General features: G+C 40.8%; 1 protein-coding gene across 1 annotated transcript; it reads right to left on the reverse strand.

Annotated features, from left to right (window-relative positions):
* Positions 1–695: 695 nt before the first annotated feature.
* wmd (serine-threonine kinase receptor-associated protein wmd) lies at positions 696–17,408 on the reverse strand. Its single transcript, XM_070097552.1, has 4 exons — positions 17,159–17,408; positions 12,612–12,751; positions 12,307–12,457; positions 696–877 (listed from the first exon to the last, which is right to left on the reverse strand). The coding sequence occupies exons 1-4, from the start codon at positions 17,274–17,276 to the stop codon at positions 711–713; spliced, it is 576 nt and encodes a 191-aa protein (XP_069953653.1). The 5' UTR covers positions 17,277–17,408; the 3' UTR covers positions 696–710.
* Between the last annotated feature and the right edge of the window lie 556 nt (positions 17,409–17,964).

Raw genomic sequence — 17,964 nt, forward strand, 5'->3', positions numbered from 1 at the left:
TAGCACCACCAGAATTGACTGAGAAAGGCTTAGCAAAACCACCTGTTTGGACAAAGGCACTAAAACTTTGCAATTGTCTTATAGTTAATAATGGCAGCAGGTGAACTGGCACAAATACTAGTAGTCATACACCTTCAACTGGCATTCCTAGATCCACAGACAACCTCCAGTAACACTCCTGCCATCACAGGCCCTGCCAGATATCCACCAGAGGGTCACATGACAATCCCTAGGATGATTAAATTTTATCATGTGGAGTGACCCAATCACACCACTTCCAAAAGAAATTATATTAGAACAGGGCACAAGAGTGATTCCTTTTCCTTTTGTCTAGTACCTTGATTTCACAAAAGGAAAAATATCCTCCTTGATGAGGCCAAAAGGAAAGGGAGGGTAAAGAGAGGATATTTATGAGTCATCTGATGGAGGGAAAAGGCCCCATTCCCTGAATTTTAAAGCCCCTTAGCCAAAGCAAGTGACTCCTTGAAAGGGTAAGTAGAGCAGAAATACCTCTGAGAAAATGTAGATTAAAATGATGAGGGATAAACCCTCACCGGGAAAATAATCTTAGCTTGTGCAGTGAATAACAGTACAAATTATCTAGCAAAATTAAAAGCATTTTGCTAGAGTTAGTTAAGTTTTATAGAGTCCTGTGCACTTAATCCACCAAAGTACAGATGGTACTGTAGAATACTTTTATGAGAAAACACCTAGCTTAAGAAACTTACAAATGCATACTCGTAAATATTTACCTGGCAAGATGCTTTATCCCAGACACGAATGGTTTTGTCTTCAGCACAGCTGACCATCTGTTTCCCATCATTCATGAAAAGTACATGCTTTAGGCCTCCAGTATGACCAGCAAAAACCTGAGGCTCTGTAAAAGTTATCAGTGACTAGTTAAAAACAACAAAAAAATTAACTAGCTACTGTATATGGTACTAAATATTTTTGTAAAGGCATAAAAAAAAAAAAAATACAAAACTATGATTCTTTACAATGCTAACTTTACAATCAAGATTAAATGTCATATAAATAAAATGAACTACAGGTTTCCCTCACTTTATATGACTTTGCTATTATGCAATGTGCTGTTTCTATCTGTAACTCAGTATATGTGATATACAGTGGCTGTGTGCAATAGGAACAGTTTGCAAGGCACAATGAGTAATTTTTATTATGTTGCATTAAATGTTTATGCCTAATTTGAGCTGATCAGTTGGAGAGGCCTGGAATACATCTGTAGCATAAAATGAGGGAGGCCTGCACCAATTTCTTTAATGTTGTTTATGTAACTTTTTTTTTTTTTAACATATCAGCCGATTCCCACCAAGGCAGGGTGGCCCGAAAAAGAAAAACTTTCATCATCATTCACTCCATCACTGTCTTGCCAGTGGGGTGCTTTACACTACAGTTATAAAACTGCAACATTAACACCCCTCCTTCAGAGTGCAGGCACTGTACTTCCCATCTCCAGGACTCAAGTCCGGCCTGCCGGTTTCCCTGAATCCCTTCATAAATGTTACTGTGCTCACACTCCAACAGCACGTCAAGTATTAAAAGCCATTTGTCTCCAGTCACTCCTATCAAATATGCTCACACATGCTTGCTGGAAGTCCAAGCCCTTTGCACACAAAACCTCCTTTACCCCCTTTCCTGGGCCAACCTCTACCCTGCCTTCCCTCCACTACAGATTTATACACTCTCGAAGTCATTCTGTTTTGTTCCATTCTCTCTACATGCCCGAACAACCCCAACAACCCCTACTCAGCCCTCTGGATAATAGTTTTGGTAATCCCACACCTTCTCCTAATTTCCAAACTATGAATTCTCTGCATTATATTCACACCACACATTGCCCTCAGACATGACCTCTCCACTGCCTCCAGCCTTCTCCTCATTGCAACATTCATCACCCATGCTTCACACCCATACAAGAGTGTTGGTACAACTATACTCTCATACATTCCCCACTTTGCTTTCATGGACAAAGTTCTTTGTCTCCACAGACTCCAAAGTGCACCACTTACCCTTTTCCCCTCATCAATTCTACAATTCACCTCATCCTTCTTAGACCCATCTGCTGACACATCCACTTCTAAATATCTGAATACATTCACCTCCTCCATACTCTCTCCCTCCAATCTGATATCCTATCTTTCATCACCTATCTTATCCTCATCACCGTGCTCTTTCTTATATTCACTTTTAATTTTCTTCTTTAACATACCCTACCAAATTCATCCACCAACCTCTGCAACTTCTCTTCAGAATCTCCCAAAAGCACAGTGTCTTCAGCAAAGAGCAACTGTGACAACTCCCACTCTGATTCTTTATCTTTTAACTCCACACCTCTTGCCAAGACCCTTGCATTCACTTCCCTTACAACCCCATCTATAAATATATTGAACAACCATGGTGACATCACACATCCTTATCTAAGGCCTACTTTTACTGGGAAATAATCTCCCTCTCTCCTACATACTCTAACCTGAGCCTCATTATCCTCATAAAAACTCTTCACTGCTTCCAGTAACCTACCTCCTATACCATACCCCTGCAACATCTGCCACATTGCCCTCCCTCTCCACCCTGTCACATGCCTTTTCCAAATCCGTAAATGCCACAAAAATCTCTTTACCCTTATCTAAATACTGTTCACCTATATGTTTCACTGTAAACACTTGGTCTACACACCCCCTACCTTTCCTGAAGTCTCCTTGTTCATCTGCTATCCTACTCTCCGTCTTACTCTCAATTCTTTCAACAATAACTCTACCATACACTTTACCAGGTATACTTAAACAGACTTATTCCCCTATAATTTTTGCACTCTCTCTTTTATCCCCTTTGCATGCTCTCTGCCAATCCCTAGGCACCTTGCCCTCTTCCATACATTTATTAAATAATAGCACCAACCACTCCAAAATTATATCCCCACCTGCTTTTAACATTTCTATCTTTATCCCATCAATCCCAGCTGCCTTACCCCTTTTCATTCTACCCACTGTCTCACGAACTTCCCCCACACTCACAACTGGCTCTTCCTCACTCCTACAAGATGTTATTCCTCCTTGCCCTATACACGAAATCACAGCTTCCCTATCTTCATTAACATTGATCAATTCCTCAAAATATTCCCTCCATCTTCCTGATACCTCTAACTCTCTATTTAATAACTCACCTCTTCTATTTTTAACTGTCAAATCCATTTGTTCCCTAGGCTTCTTCAACTTATTAATCTCACTCCAAAACTTTTTCTTACTTTCAACAAATTTTGTTGATAACATCTCACCCACTCTCTTAATTGCTCTCTTTTCATATTGATTCACCACTCTCTTAACTTCTCTTTTTCTCTCCATATACTCTTCCCTCCTTCCATCACTTCTACTTTGTAAAAACCTCCCACATGCTAACTTTTTCTCCCTTACTACTTTCTTTACATCATCATTCCACCAATCATTCTTCTTCCCTCCTGCACCCACTTTCCTGTAACCACAGACTTCTGCTGAACACTAACACTACATTCTTAAACCTACCCCATACATCTTAAACCCCCATTGCCTATACATATATGTACTCTCATTAGCCCATCTATCCTCCAATAGTTGTTTATATCTTACCCTAACTGCCTCCTCTTTTAGTTTATATACCTTCACCTCTCTCTTACTTGCTGCTAATATTTTCCTTGTATCCCATCTATCTTTTACTCTCACTGTAGTTACAACTAGAAAGTGATCTGATATATTTGTGGCCGTCTATAAACATGTACATCTTGAAGTCTACTCAACAGTCTTATCTACCAATACATAGTCCAACAAACTACTGTCATTACACCTTACATCATATCTTGTATACTTATTTATCCTCTTTTTCTTAAAATACATATTACCTATAACTAAACCCCTTTCTATACAAAGGTCAATCAAAGGGCTCCCATTATCATTTACACCTGCACCCCTAACTTACCTACCACACCCTCTCAAAATGTTTCTCCTACTTTAGCATTTAGGTCCCCTACCACAATTACTCTCTCACTTGGTTCAAAGGTTTCTATACATTTGCTTAACATCTCCCAAAATCTCTCCCTCTCCTCTACACTCCTCTCTTCTCCAGGTGCATACATGCTTATTATGACCCACTTTTCACATCCGACCCTTATTTAAATCCACATAATCCTTGAATTTACAATTTTATATTCCCTCTTCTCCTTCCGTAACTGGTCCTTCAACATTATTGCTACTCCTTCCATAGCTCTAACTCTCTCAGATCCTCCTGACTTAATCCCATTTATTTCTCCCCACTGAAACTCACCTAGAAACCCATCTAGAAATCCATCAATTACACAACCCAGGGCAACATGGGTTTAGAACAGGCTGCTCCTGTCGGTCTCAACTATTGGATCACTACGACAAGGTCATAGATGCACTAGAAGACAAAAAGAATGCAGATGTAATATATACAGACTTTGCAAAAGCCTTCAACAAGTATGACCATGGCGTAATAGTGCACAAAATGCGTGCTAAAGGAATAACAGGAAAAGTTGGTAGATGGAACTATAATTTCCTCACAAACAGAACACAAAGAGTAGTAGTCAACAGAGTAAAGTCCAAGGCAGCTACGGTGAAAAGCTCTGTTCCACAAGGCACAGTACTCGCTCCCATCTTGTTTCTCATCCTCATATCTGACATAGACAAGGATGTCAGCCACGGCACCATGTCTTCTTTTGCAGATAACACCCGAATCTGCATGACAGTGTCTTCCATTGCAGACACTGCAAGGCTCCAGGCGGACATCAACCAAATCTTTCAATGGGCTGCAGAAAACAATATGAAGTTCAACGATGAGAAATTTCAATTACTCAGATATGGTAAACACGAGGAAATTAAAACTTCATCAGAGTACAAAACAAATTCCGGCCACAAAATAGAGTGAAAAACCAACGTCAAAAACCTGGGAGTGATCATGTCGGAGGATCTCACCTTCAAGGACCATAACATTGTATCAATCGCAGCTGCTAGAAAAATGACAGGATGGATAATGAGAACCTTCAAAACTAGGGATGCCAAGCCCATGATGACACTCTTCAGGTCACTTGTTCTATCTAGGCTGGAATATTGCTGCACACTAACAGCACCTTTCAAGGCAGGTGAAATTGCTGACCTAGAAAATGTACAGAGAACCTTCACGGCAAGCATAACCGAGATAAAACACCTCAATTACTGGGAGCGCTTGAAGTTCCTGAACCTGTATTCCCTGGAATGCAGACGGGAGAGATACATGATTATATACATCTGGAAAATCCTAGAGGGACTAGTAATGAACTTGTACACGAAAATCACTCCCAACGACAGCAAAAGACTTGGCAGACGATGCAACATCCCCCCAATGAAAAGCAGGGGTGTCACTAGCACGTTAAGAGACAATACAATAAGTGTCAGGGGCCCGAGACTGTTCAACTGCCTCCCAGCATACATAAGGGGGATTACCAATAGACCCCTGGCAGTCTTCAAGCTGGCGCTGGACAAGCATCTAAAGTCGGTACCTGACCAGCCAGGCTGTGGCTTGTACGTTGGTTTGCGTGCAGCCAGCAGTAACAGCCTGGTTGATCAGGCTCTGATCCACCAGGAGGCCTGGTCACAGACCGGGCCGCGGGGGCGTTGACCCCCGGAACTCTCTCCAGGTAAACTCCAGGTACCCCCTTCAGTTTTGTAACGCTTAGGGATAGGACATCCAACTTCTTTTCATTCAAAACATCAGCAATCATCTCTTTCTTATCATCCGCACTACATCGATGCACATTCAAGCATCCCAGTTTTATAAAGTTTTTCTTCTTCTCAGTGTTAGTAAATGTGTACAGGAGAAGGGGTTACTAGCCCAATGCTCCCGGCATTTTAGTCGCCTCATACGACACGCATGGCTTACTGAGGAAAGATTCTTTTCCATTTCCCCATGGACAATAGAGAGAGAGAGAAAAAAAAAAGAACAAGAGCTATTAAGAAAAAGAAGAAAAACCCTAGATGTGTTTTTTTTTTTTAACAAGTCGGCCATCTCCCACCGAGGCAGGGTGACCCAAAAAGAAAGAAAATTCCCAAAAAGAAAATACTTTTATCATTCAACACTTTCACCTCACTTGTACATAATCACTGTTTTTGCAGAGGTGCTCAAAATACAACAGTTTAGAAGCATATACATATAAAGATACACAACATATCCCTTCAAATTGCCAATATCCCAAACCCCTCCTTTAAAGTGCAGGCATTGTACTTCCCATTTCCAGGACTCAAGTCCGGCTATATAAAAATAACCAGTTCCCTTGAATCCCTTCACTAAATATTACCCTGCTCACACTCCAACAGCTCGTCAGGTCTCAAAAACCATTCATCTTCATTCACTCCAATCTAACACGCTCGTGCACGCTTGTTGTAAGTCCAAGCCCCTCACCCACAAAACTTCCTTTACCCCCTCCCTCCAACCTTTTCGAGTACGACCCCTACCCTGCCTTCCTTCCCCTTCAGTTTTATATGCTCTCCATGCCATTCTACTTTGATCCATTCTCTCTAAATGACCAAATCACCTCAACAACTCCTCTTCAGCCCTCTAACTAATACCTTTATTAACTCCGTACCATCTCCTAATTTCCACACTCCAAATTTTCTGCATAATATTTACACCCCACATTGCCCTTAGACAAGACATCTCCACTGCCTCCAACTGCCTCCTCGCTGCAGCATTTACAACCCAAGCTTCACACCCATATAAGTGTGTTGGTACCAGTATACTTTCGTACATTCCTTTCTTTGCCTCCATAGATAACGTTTTTTTTTTCCACATATACCTCAATGCACCACTCGCCTTTTTTTCCTTCATCAACTCTATGATTAACCTCATCCTTCATAAATCTTCACAAATAGATGTGTATATGTATATACATATATGAATGTGCATGCCTGTGTAGTGTTACCTGGAGTTTACCTGGAGAGAGTTCTGGGGGTCAACGCCCCCGCGGCCCGGTCTGTGACCAGGCCTCCTGGTGGATCAGAGCCTGATCAACCAGGCTGTTACTGTTGGCTGCACACAAACCAACGTACGAGCCACAGCCCGGCTGATCAGGAACTGACTTTACGTGCTTGTCCAGTGCCAGCTTGAAGACTGCCAGGGGTCTGTTGGTAATCCCCCTTATGTATGCTGGGAGGCAGTTGAACAGTCTCGGGCCCCTGACACTTATTGTATGGTCTCTTAACGTGCTAGTGACACCCCTGCTTTTCATTGGGGGGATGTTGCATCGTCTGCCAAGTATTTTGCTTTCGTAGTGAGTGATTTTCGTGTGCAAGTTCGGTACTAGTCCCTCTAGGATTTTCCAGGTGTATATAATCATGTATCTCTCCCGCCTGCGTTCCAGGGAATACAGGTTCAGGAACCTCAAGCGCTCCCAGTAATTGAGGTGTTTTATCTCCGTTATGCGCGCCGTGAAGGTTCTCTATACATTTTCTAGGTCGGCAATTTCACCTGCCTTGAAAGGTGCTGTTAGTGTGCAGCAATATTCCAGCCTAGATAGAACAAGTGACCTGAAGAGTGTCATCATGGGCTTATCCTCCCTAGTTTTGAAGGTTCTCATTATCCATCCTGTCATTTTTCTAGCAGATGCGATTGATACAATGTTATGGTCCTTGAAGGTGAGATCCTCCGACATGATCACCCCCAGGTCTTTGACGTTGGTGTTTCGCTCTATTTTGTGGCCAGAATTTGTTTTGTACTCTGACGAAGATTTAATTTCCTTGTGTTTACCATATCTGAGTAATTGAAATTTCTCATCGTTGAACTTCATATTGTTTTCTGCAGCCCACTGAAAGATTTGGTTGATGTCCGCCTGGAGCCTTGCAGTGTCCGCAATGGAAGACACTGTCATGCAGATTCGGGTGTCATCTGCAAAGGAAGACACGGTGCTGTGGCTGACATCCTTGTCTATGTCAGATATGAGGATGAGGAACAAGATGGGAGCGAGTACTGTGCCTAGTGGAACAGAGCTTTTCACCGTGCCTGCCTCGGACTTTACTCTGTTGACTACTACTACTCTGTTCTGTTAGTGAGGAAATTATAGATCCATCGACCGACTTTTCCTGTTATTCCTTTAGCACGCATTTTGTGCGCTATTACACCATGGTCACACTTGTCGAAGGCTTTTGTAAAGTCTGTATATATTACATCTGCATTCTTTTTGTCTTCTAGTGCATCTAGGACCTTGTTGTAGTGATCCAATAGTTGAGACAGACAGGAGCGACCTGTTCTAAACCCATGTTGCCCTGGGTTGTGTAACTGATGGGTTTCTAGATGGGTGGTGATCTTGCTTCTTAGGACTCTTTCAAAGATTTTTATGATATGGGATGTTAGTACTATTGGTCTGTAGTTCTTTGCTGTTGCTTTACTGCCCCCTTTGTGGAGTGGGGCTATGTCTGTTGTTTTTAGTAACTGTGGGATGACCCCCGTGTCCATGCTCCCTCTCCATAGGATGGTAAAGGCTCGTGATAGGGGCTTCTTGCAGTTCTTGATGAACACGGAGTTCCATGAGTCTGGCCCTGGGGCAGAGTGCATGGGCATGTCATTTATTGCCTGTTCGAAGTCATTTGGAGTCAGGATAACATCAGATAGGCTTGTGTTAACCAAATTCTGTGGCTCTCTCATAAAAAATTCATTTTGATCTTCGACTCTCAGTCTGGTTAGTGGCTTGCTAAAAACTGAGTCATATTGGGACTTGAGTAGCTCACTCATTTCCTTGCTGTCATCTGTGTAGGACCCATCTTGTTTAAGTAGGGGCCCAATACTGGACGTTGTTCTCGACTTTGATTTGGCATAGGAGAAGAAATACTTTGGGTTTCTTTCGATTTCATTTATGGCTTTTAGTTCTTCCCGCGATTCCTGACTCCTATAAGATTCCTTTAGCTTAAGTTCGATGTTTGCTATTTCTCTGACCAGTGTCTCCCTACGCATTTCAGATAGATTGACCTCTTTTAGCCGCTGTTATTTTTTTCCGTCGCCTGTAAAGGGAGCGCCTGTCTCTTTCTATTTTACATCTACTCCTCCTTTTTCTTAGAGGAGTAAGTCTTGTGCATACATCGAGTGCCACCAAGTTAATCTGTTCTAGGCATAAGTTGGGGTCTGTGTTGCTTAGTATATCTTCCCAGCTTATATCGGTTAGGACTTGGTTTACTTGGTCCCACTTTATGTTTTTGTTATTGAAGTTGAATTTGGTGAATGCTCCCTCGTGACTAATCTCATTTTGTCGGTCTGGGGCTCCGTGCATACATGTCTGAACCTCAATTATGTTGTGATCTGAGTATATTGTTTTTGATATGGTGACATTTCTTATCAGATCATCATTGTTAGTGAAGATGAGGTCTAGTGTATTCTCCATTCTAGTAGGCTCTATTATTTGCTGGTTTAAATTGAATTTTGTGCAGAGATTTAAAAGCTCGTGCGAGTGTGAGTTTTCATCAGAGCTGCCTCCTGGTGTTATTACTGCAACAATATTATTTGCTATATTCCTCCATTTTAGGTGCCTTAAGTTGAAATCCCCCAGGAGCAAGATGTTGGGTGCAGGAGCCTGGAGTTTACCTGGAGAGAGTTTCGGGGGTCAACGCCCCCGCGGCCCGGTCTGTGACCAGGCCTCCTGGTGGATCAGCCCCTGATCAACCAGGCTGTTGCTGCTGGCTGCACGCAAACCAACGTACGAGCCACAGCCCGGCTGATCAGGAACTGACTTTAGGTGCTTGTCCAGTGCCAGCTTGAAGACTGCCAGGGGTCTGTTGGTAATCCCCCTTATGTGTGCTGGGAGGCAGTTGAACAGTCTCGGGCCCCTGACACTTATTGTATGGTCTCTTAACGTGCTAGTGACACCCCTGCTTTTCATTGGGGGGATGGTGCATCGTCTGCCAAGTCTTTTGCTTTCGTAGTGAGTGATTTTCGTGTGCAAGTTCGGTACTAGTCCCTCCAGGATTTTCCAGGTGTATATAATCATGTATCTCTCCCTCCTGCGTTCCAGGGAATACAGGTTTAGAAACCTCAAGCGCTCCCAGTAATTGAGGTGTTTTATCTCCGTTATGCGTGCCGTGAAAGTTCTCTGTACATTTTCTAGGTCGGCAATTTCACCTGCCTTGAAAGGTGCTGTTAGAGTGCAGCAATATTCCAGCCTAGATAGAACAAGTGACCTGAAGAGTGTCATCATGGGCTTGGCCTCCCTAGTTTTGAAGGTTCTCATTATCCATCCTGTCATTTTTCTAGCAGATGCGATTGATACAATGTTATGGTCCTTGAAGGCGAGATCCTCCGACATAATCACTCCCAGGTCTTTGACGTTGGTGTTTCGCTCTATTTTGTGGCCAGAATTTGTTTTGTACTCTGGAAGATTTTCCAGACAGTGGTCAATTTTTAACAGCTGTTCCTGGAATTGCTGGGATGTTGCATCCGGAGGCTTGTAGACTACCACAATGACTAGGTTTTGGTTCTCGATCTTTACTGCTAAAACTTCCACTACATCATTTGAGGCATTAAGCAGTTCTGTGCAAACAAGTAACTCTGCAATGTACAGGCCAATCCCCCCCTTTTGCCTGTTCACTCTGTCACATCTGTATAGGTTGTAACCTGGGATCCATATTTCGTTGTCCAAGTGATCCTTTATGTGGGTCTCAGTGAAAGCCGCGAACATTGCCTTTGCCTCTGCAAGCAGTCCACGGATGAAAGGTATTTTGTTGTTTGTTTGCTGGCTTTAGACCCTGTATATTTGCAAAGAAGAATGTCATCGGACTGGTGGTATTGTTGGTACTGGTTTTTTTTTTTTCCAGCATTAGTATCTGTATCTGTTGGTTTGGAGTGGAGGCCATCGACTGTGGTTCCACTCCAGGAATGACTGGATTTGGTGTACAATTTCTGCCATTTCCTGCCAGTTTTTTTTCCTTCCTGGCACTAAAAAACCTCTCCCTCTTGAGTGGCTGTGGCTACCCAGGTTTTCCCATGGCCTGGATGTTTTGTATCTTTTTGTCCCCTTTAGATGGTGTGCCTGGCAATTTAAGTTATAGCACAGTCTTTCCTGTACTGAAGAGGTACACATTTTAGGGTGAAAAAGCTTACAGGAAGGGAGTTTGCATTTTCCTGTTGTCATATGGGCACGGCATTTTCTAGGGTGGTCATAGTTGCACGTCCCGTCTGTTTTTCCAGATTTCCCATGTCTGCAGATACCAAGTGCATAGTATGTGCACAGTGTGACCTAAGTGTAAGTAGAAGTAGCAAGATATACCTGTTATCCAGCGTGTTTATGAGACAGGAATAAGACATGTAACATTTTACTCTAAGAAATTTCATTAAAAAAGAATATTGGCTATCAGTATGTAAAACAACAGAGTAGTTGAAGATAAAAAATAATGACAATGCTAATGAGTGAAGCCAATAGCAGAGTAAAAAGCAGAGTATCTTGAAGTAAAAGGTGAAGCACTAACCAGAGGAAAAGGACTGTACAATGATTTACATTTTGCTTTTTTTTTTTTTTTTTTTTTACTCAATTTACAAGCAATATAGATCAATCAGGATTTAATCAACTGTTTCACTTGTTTCATGCTACAGTAAATATATAGAATAGTAAATACAGACTACTAGGAAGTACATTATAATAAAATTAATCATTATTAATCTATTAATCTTTTAATTTCTTTATCTGATCACATTGTGCAAACTGGTGCCAATTACCTATTTCTCTTTTGTATCTACATAGGCTTACGGGTAACAATACCCAGACTAATGAGGTAGTCACTAGCAAAGTCAGAACTGAGGTCAGGATATTATTACAATCAAAACTAAGTGCTAAACTCAGTCGGGATGATGATAAAGCTCAAAACCAGCTAAAATTAACATTACAGGAAACTGAATACAAGCACTATGTGAACAAGGCAGGAAGACTCTTTTGAAGGACTGGATGAAATTACACATTCTCAAGACTAAAGAATGATGAGACTTTATACAAGACAGTGTTAGTACATACAGTAATATTTCTGAAGAACAAAGTGAAACAGTTTCTAATAAGCTGATCTTTCCATATACATACTGTGCAACTCTTTAATAAAGTATATATCATATTTATCTTTTTATTAGTTTTTTTTTTTTTTGACATGTAGACATGCTGCATGCTTCAAAATACAAATAAATTTATTACAAATACGTATCCTGTATTCAGTATTTTTGGTATCTTATAAATATTCAGGGATTTTTTAAAAAAGTAAGCATTTTCAAACATTCAAAATAAACAAATGTAATAATTACCTGTTTCTGGTTTTTCTAGGTTAAATATTTTGAGAAGTTTTTCATGGGAACCAGTTAGGAGCTCAACTGAATTTGGAGAGTATGCAACAGTCTTCACAATATGGGAATGTGAGAAGGAGTGCAACTCTTCCCCAGACACAGCATCCCATATCTATAGACAAAGTAATATCACTTTAGTAAATTTAAAGTAGTTTCAGAGTGAATATTCACAATTTTTTACTTTTAACATTCTTTTATTTCAAGGATAATGTTTACCTTAATATCAATATTTATATAAGCTAAAAGAGATATTAATTAGAGCCTACCTTGGCTGTGAAGTCTGCAGCTGCTGTGGCTGCCCGTGATGCATCTGCATTAAGAGCTACTCCCCATACTGCTCCTTTATGACCCTCAAATGTTCCAATCCAGTCACCAGTATTGCCCTGACGTAGCATTGGCTTTCCATCTACATAAACACCAATACAGTATACAATAATTACAGAGAAAACAATTCTGGCCAATCACACTTAAGAGTCAAATATTTTGTTTATTATTTATTTAGGCAACTCCATATTTTAAAGTTGAGTATGTATAGTATTAAAGTAATTCATATTCAGAACTGAATCATACTGAATAAAGTCATCACAAGCATACATAAGTGACATTTATATGACATCTTAATGTAGTACTTATGGTTTACCTGGAGTTTACCTAGAGAGGGTTTCAGGGGTCAATGCCCTCGCAACCCGGTCTGAGACCAGGCCTCATGGTGGATCAGGGTCTGATCAACCAGGCTGTTACTGCTGGCCAAATGCAGGCTGATGTACAAACCACAGCCCGGTTGGTCAGGTACTGACTTTAGGTGCCTGTCCAGTGCCTTCTTGAAGACAACCAGGGGTCTATTGGTAATCCCTTTTATGTATGCTGGGAGGCAAATGAACAGTCTTGGGCCCCGGACACTTAATGTGTTGTCTCTCTGTGTACTCGTGGCACCCCTGCTTTTCATCAGGGGAATGTTACATCTCCTGCCGAGTCTTTTGCTTTTGTATGGAGTGATTTTCGTTTGCAGGTTTGGTACCAATCCCTCCAGGACCTTCCAAGTGTATTATCATGTATCCCTCTTGCCTGCATTCGAAGGAATACAGAGCAAGGACCTTCAGCCATAGCTAATTCCTCAAAAGAATTTAATTCCATGGGGCTCCTATAGTATTAATCTCATTTAGACATACAGTACTTTATATCATTTGTCATTGCATAGGATGGCCTGTGGTCTGGTAGGCAAAGCGCTCACTTCACACACTGAGGTTTCATGGTTCGATTCCTGGCAAGAGCGAAACACTGAGCAAGTACCTCACTGGCAACTATCCAAATACTACTCTATTTCTAGCTCCAACTAATCCCACTGAAGTCTCACTCGTCATTAAATCATTAAAGAACAAATAAGATGATCTAGATAACTTGCTGCCATTCATATATAAAAAAGCTGCACCAGAATTGTTACCCATTATTGCAACAATGTTTAACAAATCTATAGCTTCCTCAACCTTCCCATCCATACTCAAGACAGCAAGGGTCACCCCGATCCACAAACGTGGAGATCCAACTGATTTGAGCAATTTCAGACCCATATCAAACTTGCCCTTACTCTCCAAGATATTTGAAAAAATAATACACAAGCGACTTTATTCCTACCTTGCATCCAACAACATACTTAACCCATGCCAGTTTGGGTTTAGACCAAAAAAAAAGTACGAATGATGCTATTATACAAATGCTTGACCTAATATACACAGCTCTCGATAAAAATGAATATCCTCTGGGGCTCTTTATTGACCTAAGAAAAGCGTTTGACACAGTTGACCACAATCTCTTGCACCTCAAACTGAATCATTAAAGCATAAGAGGACATTCTCTTGACTACCTAAAATCCTATCTTAACGACAGACACCAGTATGTACATGCAAATGGAGTCAACTCCGCTATCCAACTTGTAGCTAAAGGAGCACTCCAGGGTAGTGTCCTAAGTTCACTCCTCTTTCTCATCTACATCAATGATCTCCCCAATGCATCCTAACTCCTTAAACCAGTTCTATTTGCAGATGACACTACATATGTCTACTCCCATTCAGACCCAGCTGTGCTTGGAAACACTGTAAACAATGAACTGCTAAAGATATATGCATGGACGATGACCAACAAACTCACTCTCGGCATAGATAAAACATACTTCATGCTGTTTGGCAACAGAGCCTCAAATATTCAACTCAACATACTGTTAAATGGTTCCCCTATATCAAGACACACGGAGGGCAAATTTCTAGGTCTTCTACTTGACTGTAATCCTGAATTTCAGTCCCATACCCATCAACAGCCAAGAAAATTTCCAAATCAGTAGGAATCCTTTCCAAGATACGCTACTATGTACCACAAACGACTCTCCTTACCCTGTACCACTCTCTAATATATCCTTACCTCACCTATGGTATCTGTGCCTGGGGCTCAACCACTGCCAACCACCGTAGACCCTTAATAATCCAGCAAAAAGCTGCTGTAAGGGTGATAACCAGCTCCTGTGCTAGACAGCACACACCACCACTTTTCAAAAGACTCAACTTGCTAAATATACAAGATATATACTCTTATTATTGTGCCTACTACATATACATACTACAATTCAACAGTTACAACAGAATGCACAATCACAATACAAGGCATAAGTCACTTTTCAATATGCCTCAAGTCAGATTCTCACCATGCAAGAACATTATGCACATAAAAGGCCCGAAGATCTGGAACTCGCTACCGGAACAGGTCAAGGATCCCCAGACAGCTTATAAATTTAGGACTTTGCTAAAAAATCATCTTATCTCACAATATTAACCAAATCAACCAAACATCTGCTAACTAGTTTTATCATGTGACCTCTAGGCTCTTAATTCTGCCAATCCATAAAATCATTTTGTTTCTCAATATTAACCAAATCTGCCAAAACATCTGCTAACTAGTTTTATCATGTGACCTCCTGGCTTTTAATTCTGCCATTCCATAAATATTACCACCTGCACCAATACTTGTAAGTTAGATGTTGTGCTAAGTTTACATAAGATTTATTAAGTTCAAATAAGATTGTAAAACAGCTAACCACTATTCCTTGTTTAGTTTTAAGTATAGTTAATATGTACTATTATCTTATCTAGTTTTAATTTGTTATTATGTATTAGGATTAGTTTGCCCAAAATTCCTCGACATCATAGTGGTTATCTTTGTACTTAGCAAATCAAAATTGTAATTACACATTGTAACCTTTACAAAGAAATAAATTTTATTTATTTATTTATTTATTTACACCTGATGTCCCTGTTCACCTATCAGTAAAATGGGTACCTGGGTGTTAGTCGACTGGTGTGTCGCATCCTGGGACAAAACTGACCTAATTTGACCGAAATGCTCTGCATAACAAGCGGCTTTCTATATAGTTTACCTGGAGTTTACCTGGAGAGAGTTCCGGGGGTCAACGCCCCCGCGGCCCGGTCTGTGACCAGGCCTCCTGGTGGATCAGAGCCTGATCAACCAGGCTGTTGCTGCTGGCTGCACGCAAACCAACATACGAGCCACAGCCCGGCTGATCAGGAACTGACTTTAGGTGCTTGTCCAGTGCCAGCTTGTCCAGTGCCAGCTTGTCCAGTGCCAGCCAGCTAGTAGTATGTCATTGATGTCAGCTAGGCCTGTATACCTTGTACATGTATTTATAGAAATAAAAAATAATATTATTATGATTATTATCATCATCAATGGTACACAATACGTACTGACAAGCGTGATGAATTAGACGTGCAAAAACCTGAGTATTGTCTTCAAAATAGAGATACCCAGGTTTCACACGTCTCATTCATCAATTTATTCTTATATTCAGGGGAATCACCAAGGAAAAATGGAGGGGAAGGGGGGGGAGGTGACTGAAGCCCCCCCCCAGAGCCCACTTAAATAAAAATTCTATAATAAATATGCTGCTTCAAGGTAAGTGCTCTAGATGCTCTTCTTCCAACAAGATGCCATCCCTAAGCACATCCTACGTAAAACTTTCGAGTTAACATTGTAAACGTTTAAAGTTGTGTACGATACCTAAATTCACAATTAACAAGGTACGCAACAGAAATAAATTGCTTTGAATTTTTTAGGCTATTTTAAATAATTTACAAATTACTATGAAAGACAACTGTAATCATCCAAATTATTATTACGTTCATGGGAAAGTGCTAAACCCAAAGGCTCATAGTGTCTGGGAAAAGCATTCAGGCTAGATTCGAGGAATTGGAGGACAGGTTCAATTCCTTGGATCAAGAGCTCCTCACCAGCATGAAGGAACCTTCCCTGAAGGATAATGAACTGCAAATTTTTTTTTTTTTTTTTCAACAAGTCGGCCGTCTCCCACTGAGGCAGGGTGTATTAATAAAAAAGAAGTGCTAAACCATAAGGGTTATACACTGCAAATTGTGTAAAATTGTTGTCTAATGAACTTATTTACCAACCATCCCGCCACTGCAAGTAAATGAGTAAGATTATTTAGGTAGAGGTACACATAAATAAAATTCTTATAGTTACATATGGATGTTAATGACTCAGGATAACACAAAAAAAAGTCAAGACTTATATGCAGTAGTGGTGGAGCGCTGGGGTAGTAATGATGTTTATTTAGACACAGGTACACACAAGTACAATTATCATACCTAGTAACATTATATATAAATGACCCAGTATAACCCCAGAAAAATGTCAAGTTAAAGTGACATATCCAGTGTGATGGTTGACTGCTGTAGTGACAAGTGAAAGTTGCAGGTGTCTTCCAGCAGCACTATCATCAAGCCTCAACTACCTTTACTAGCTGAGATGAGGAAGTATCCATCAGGACAGAGCTGAGAGAAGGCCAGGTGGACCACAGGTCGTGTATGACCACTACAAGTGAGAGGAGTCTGACGTAGTGTAGCAGCCATACTTGTCTGCCTCCTTCACAACTCTTCCTTCCTACAACTTTATCTCCCACTTTCCCTTCAGTATTTTGGGGGGTTGACGGGGGAGGGAGGAGAATAATGGAAGTTGAACTTGTGTTATGATGGTCCCCGGCAAGTTCTTCCTCAGTCTACCTTTAATGTAGCTCATTAATTTACTGTCTTAGTTTGTGAAATGTATCATTTATGTTGTTCAAGAAAGTATTGGAACCTTATGCAATATTACCACATGATTGATGATTATGATGATTATGATGATTGGTGATTACTGGTGATGATGATGACTGATGATGATGATTGGTGATGATTGGTAATTGATGATGATGACTGATGATCATAATCATGATCATGATTTGCGATGATTGATGATGATCGGTGATGATTGATAAGGATGATTGATGATAATTGGTGATGATTCATAATGATGATTGATGATAATGATTATCATGATGATTGATAATTGGTGATTGATGATAATAATGATCATGATTAGTCATGATTGGTGATGATTGAGAATGATGATGATAAGGATATGTGATGATAGTTGATGATTGGTAATGATGATGACGATTGATGATCATCATGATTGGTAATGATTGTTAGTGGACTGGTGTGGGTCACATCCTGGGTGTTAGTGGACTGGTGTGGGTCACATCCTGGGTGTTAGTGGACT

The sequence above is a fragment of the Cherax quadricarinatus genome, chromosome 4 (genome assembly GCF_038502225.1).
Source record: "Cherax quadricarinatus isolate ZL_2023a chromosome 4, ASM3850222v1, whole genome shotgun sequence".
Taxonomy (NCBI): domain Eukaryota; kingdom Metazoa; phylum Arthropoda; class Malacostraca; order Decapoda; family Parastacidae; genus Cherax; species Cherax quadricarinatus.

Bases quoted from the DNA above. Each gene is read 5' to 3' on its own strand.
- wmd (XM_070097552.1), bottom strand. From the start codon at position 17,276: ATGGCTGCTACACTACGTCAGACTCCTCTCACTTGTAGTGGTCATACA. The intron at 12,752-17,158 runs GTAGTTGAGGCT...GTGTTTATGTAG, and splicing joins CCTCATCTCAGCTAGTAAAG to ATGGAAAGCCAATGCTACGT. The intron at 878-12,306 runs GTAATTATTACA...TAACTTTTACAG, and splicing joins CCTAGAAAAACCAGAAACAG to AGCCTCAGGTTTTTGCTGGT.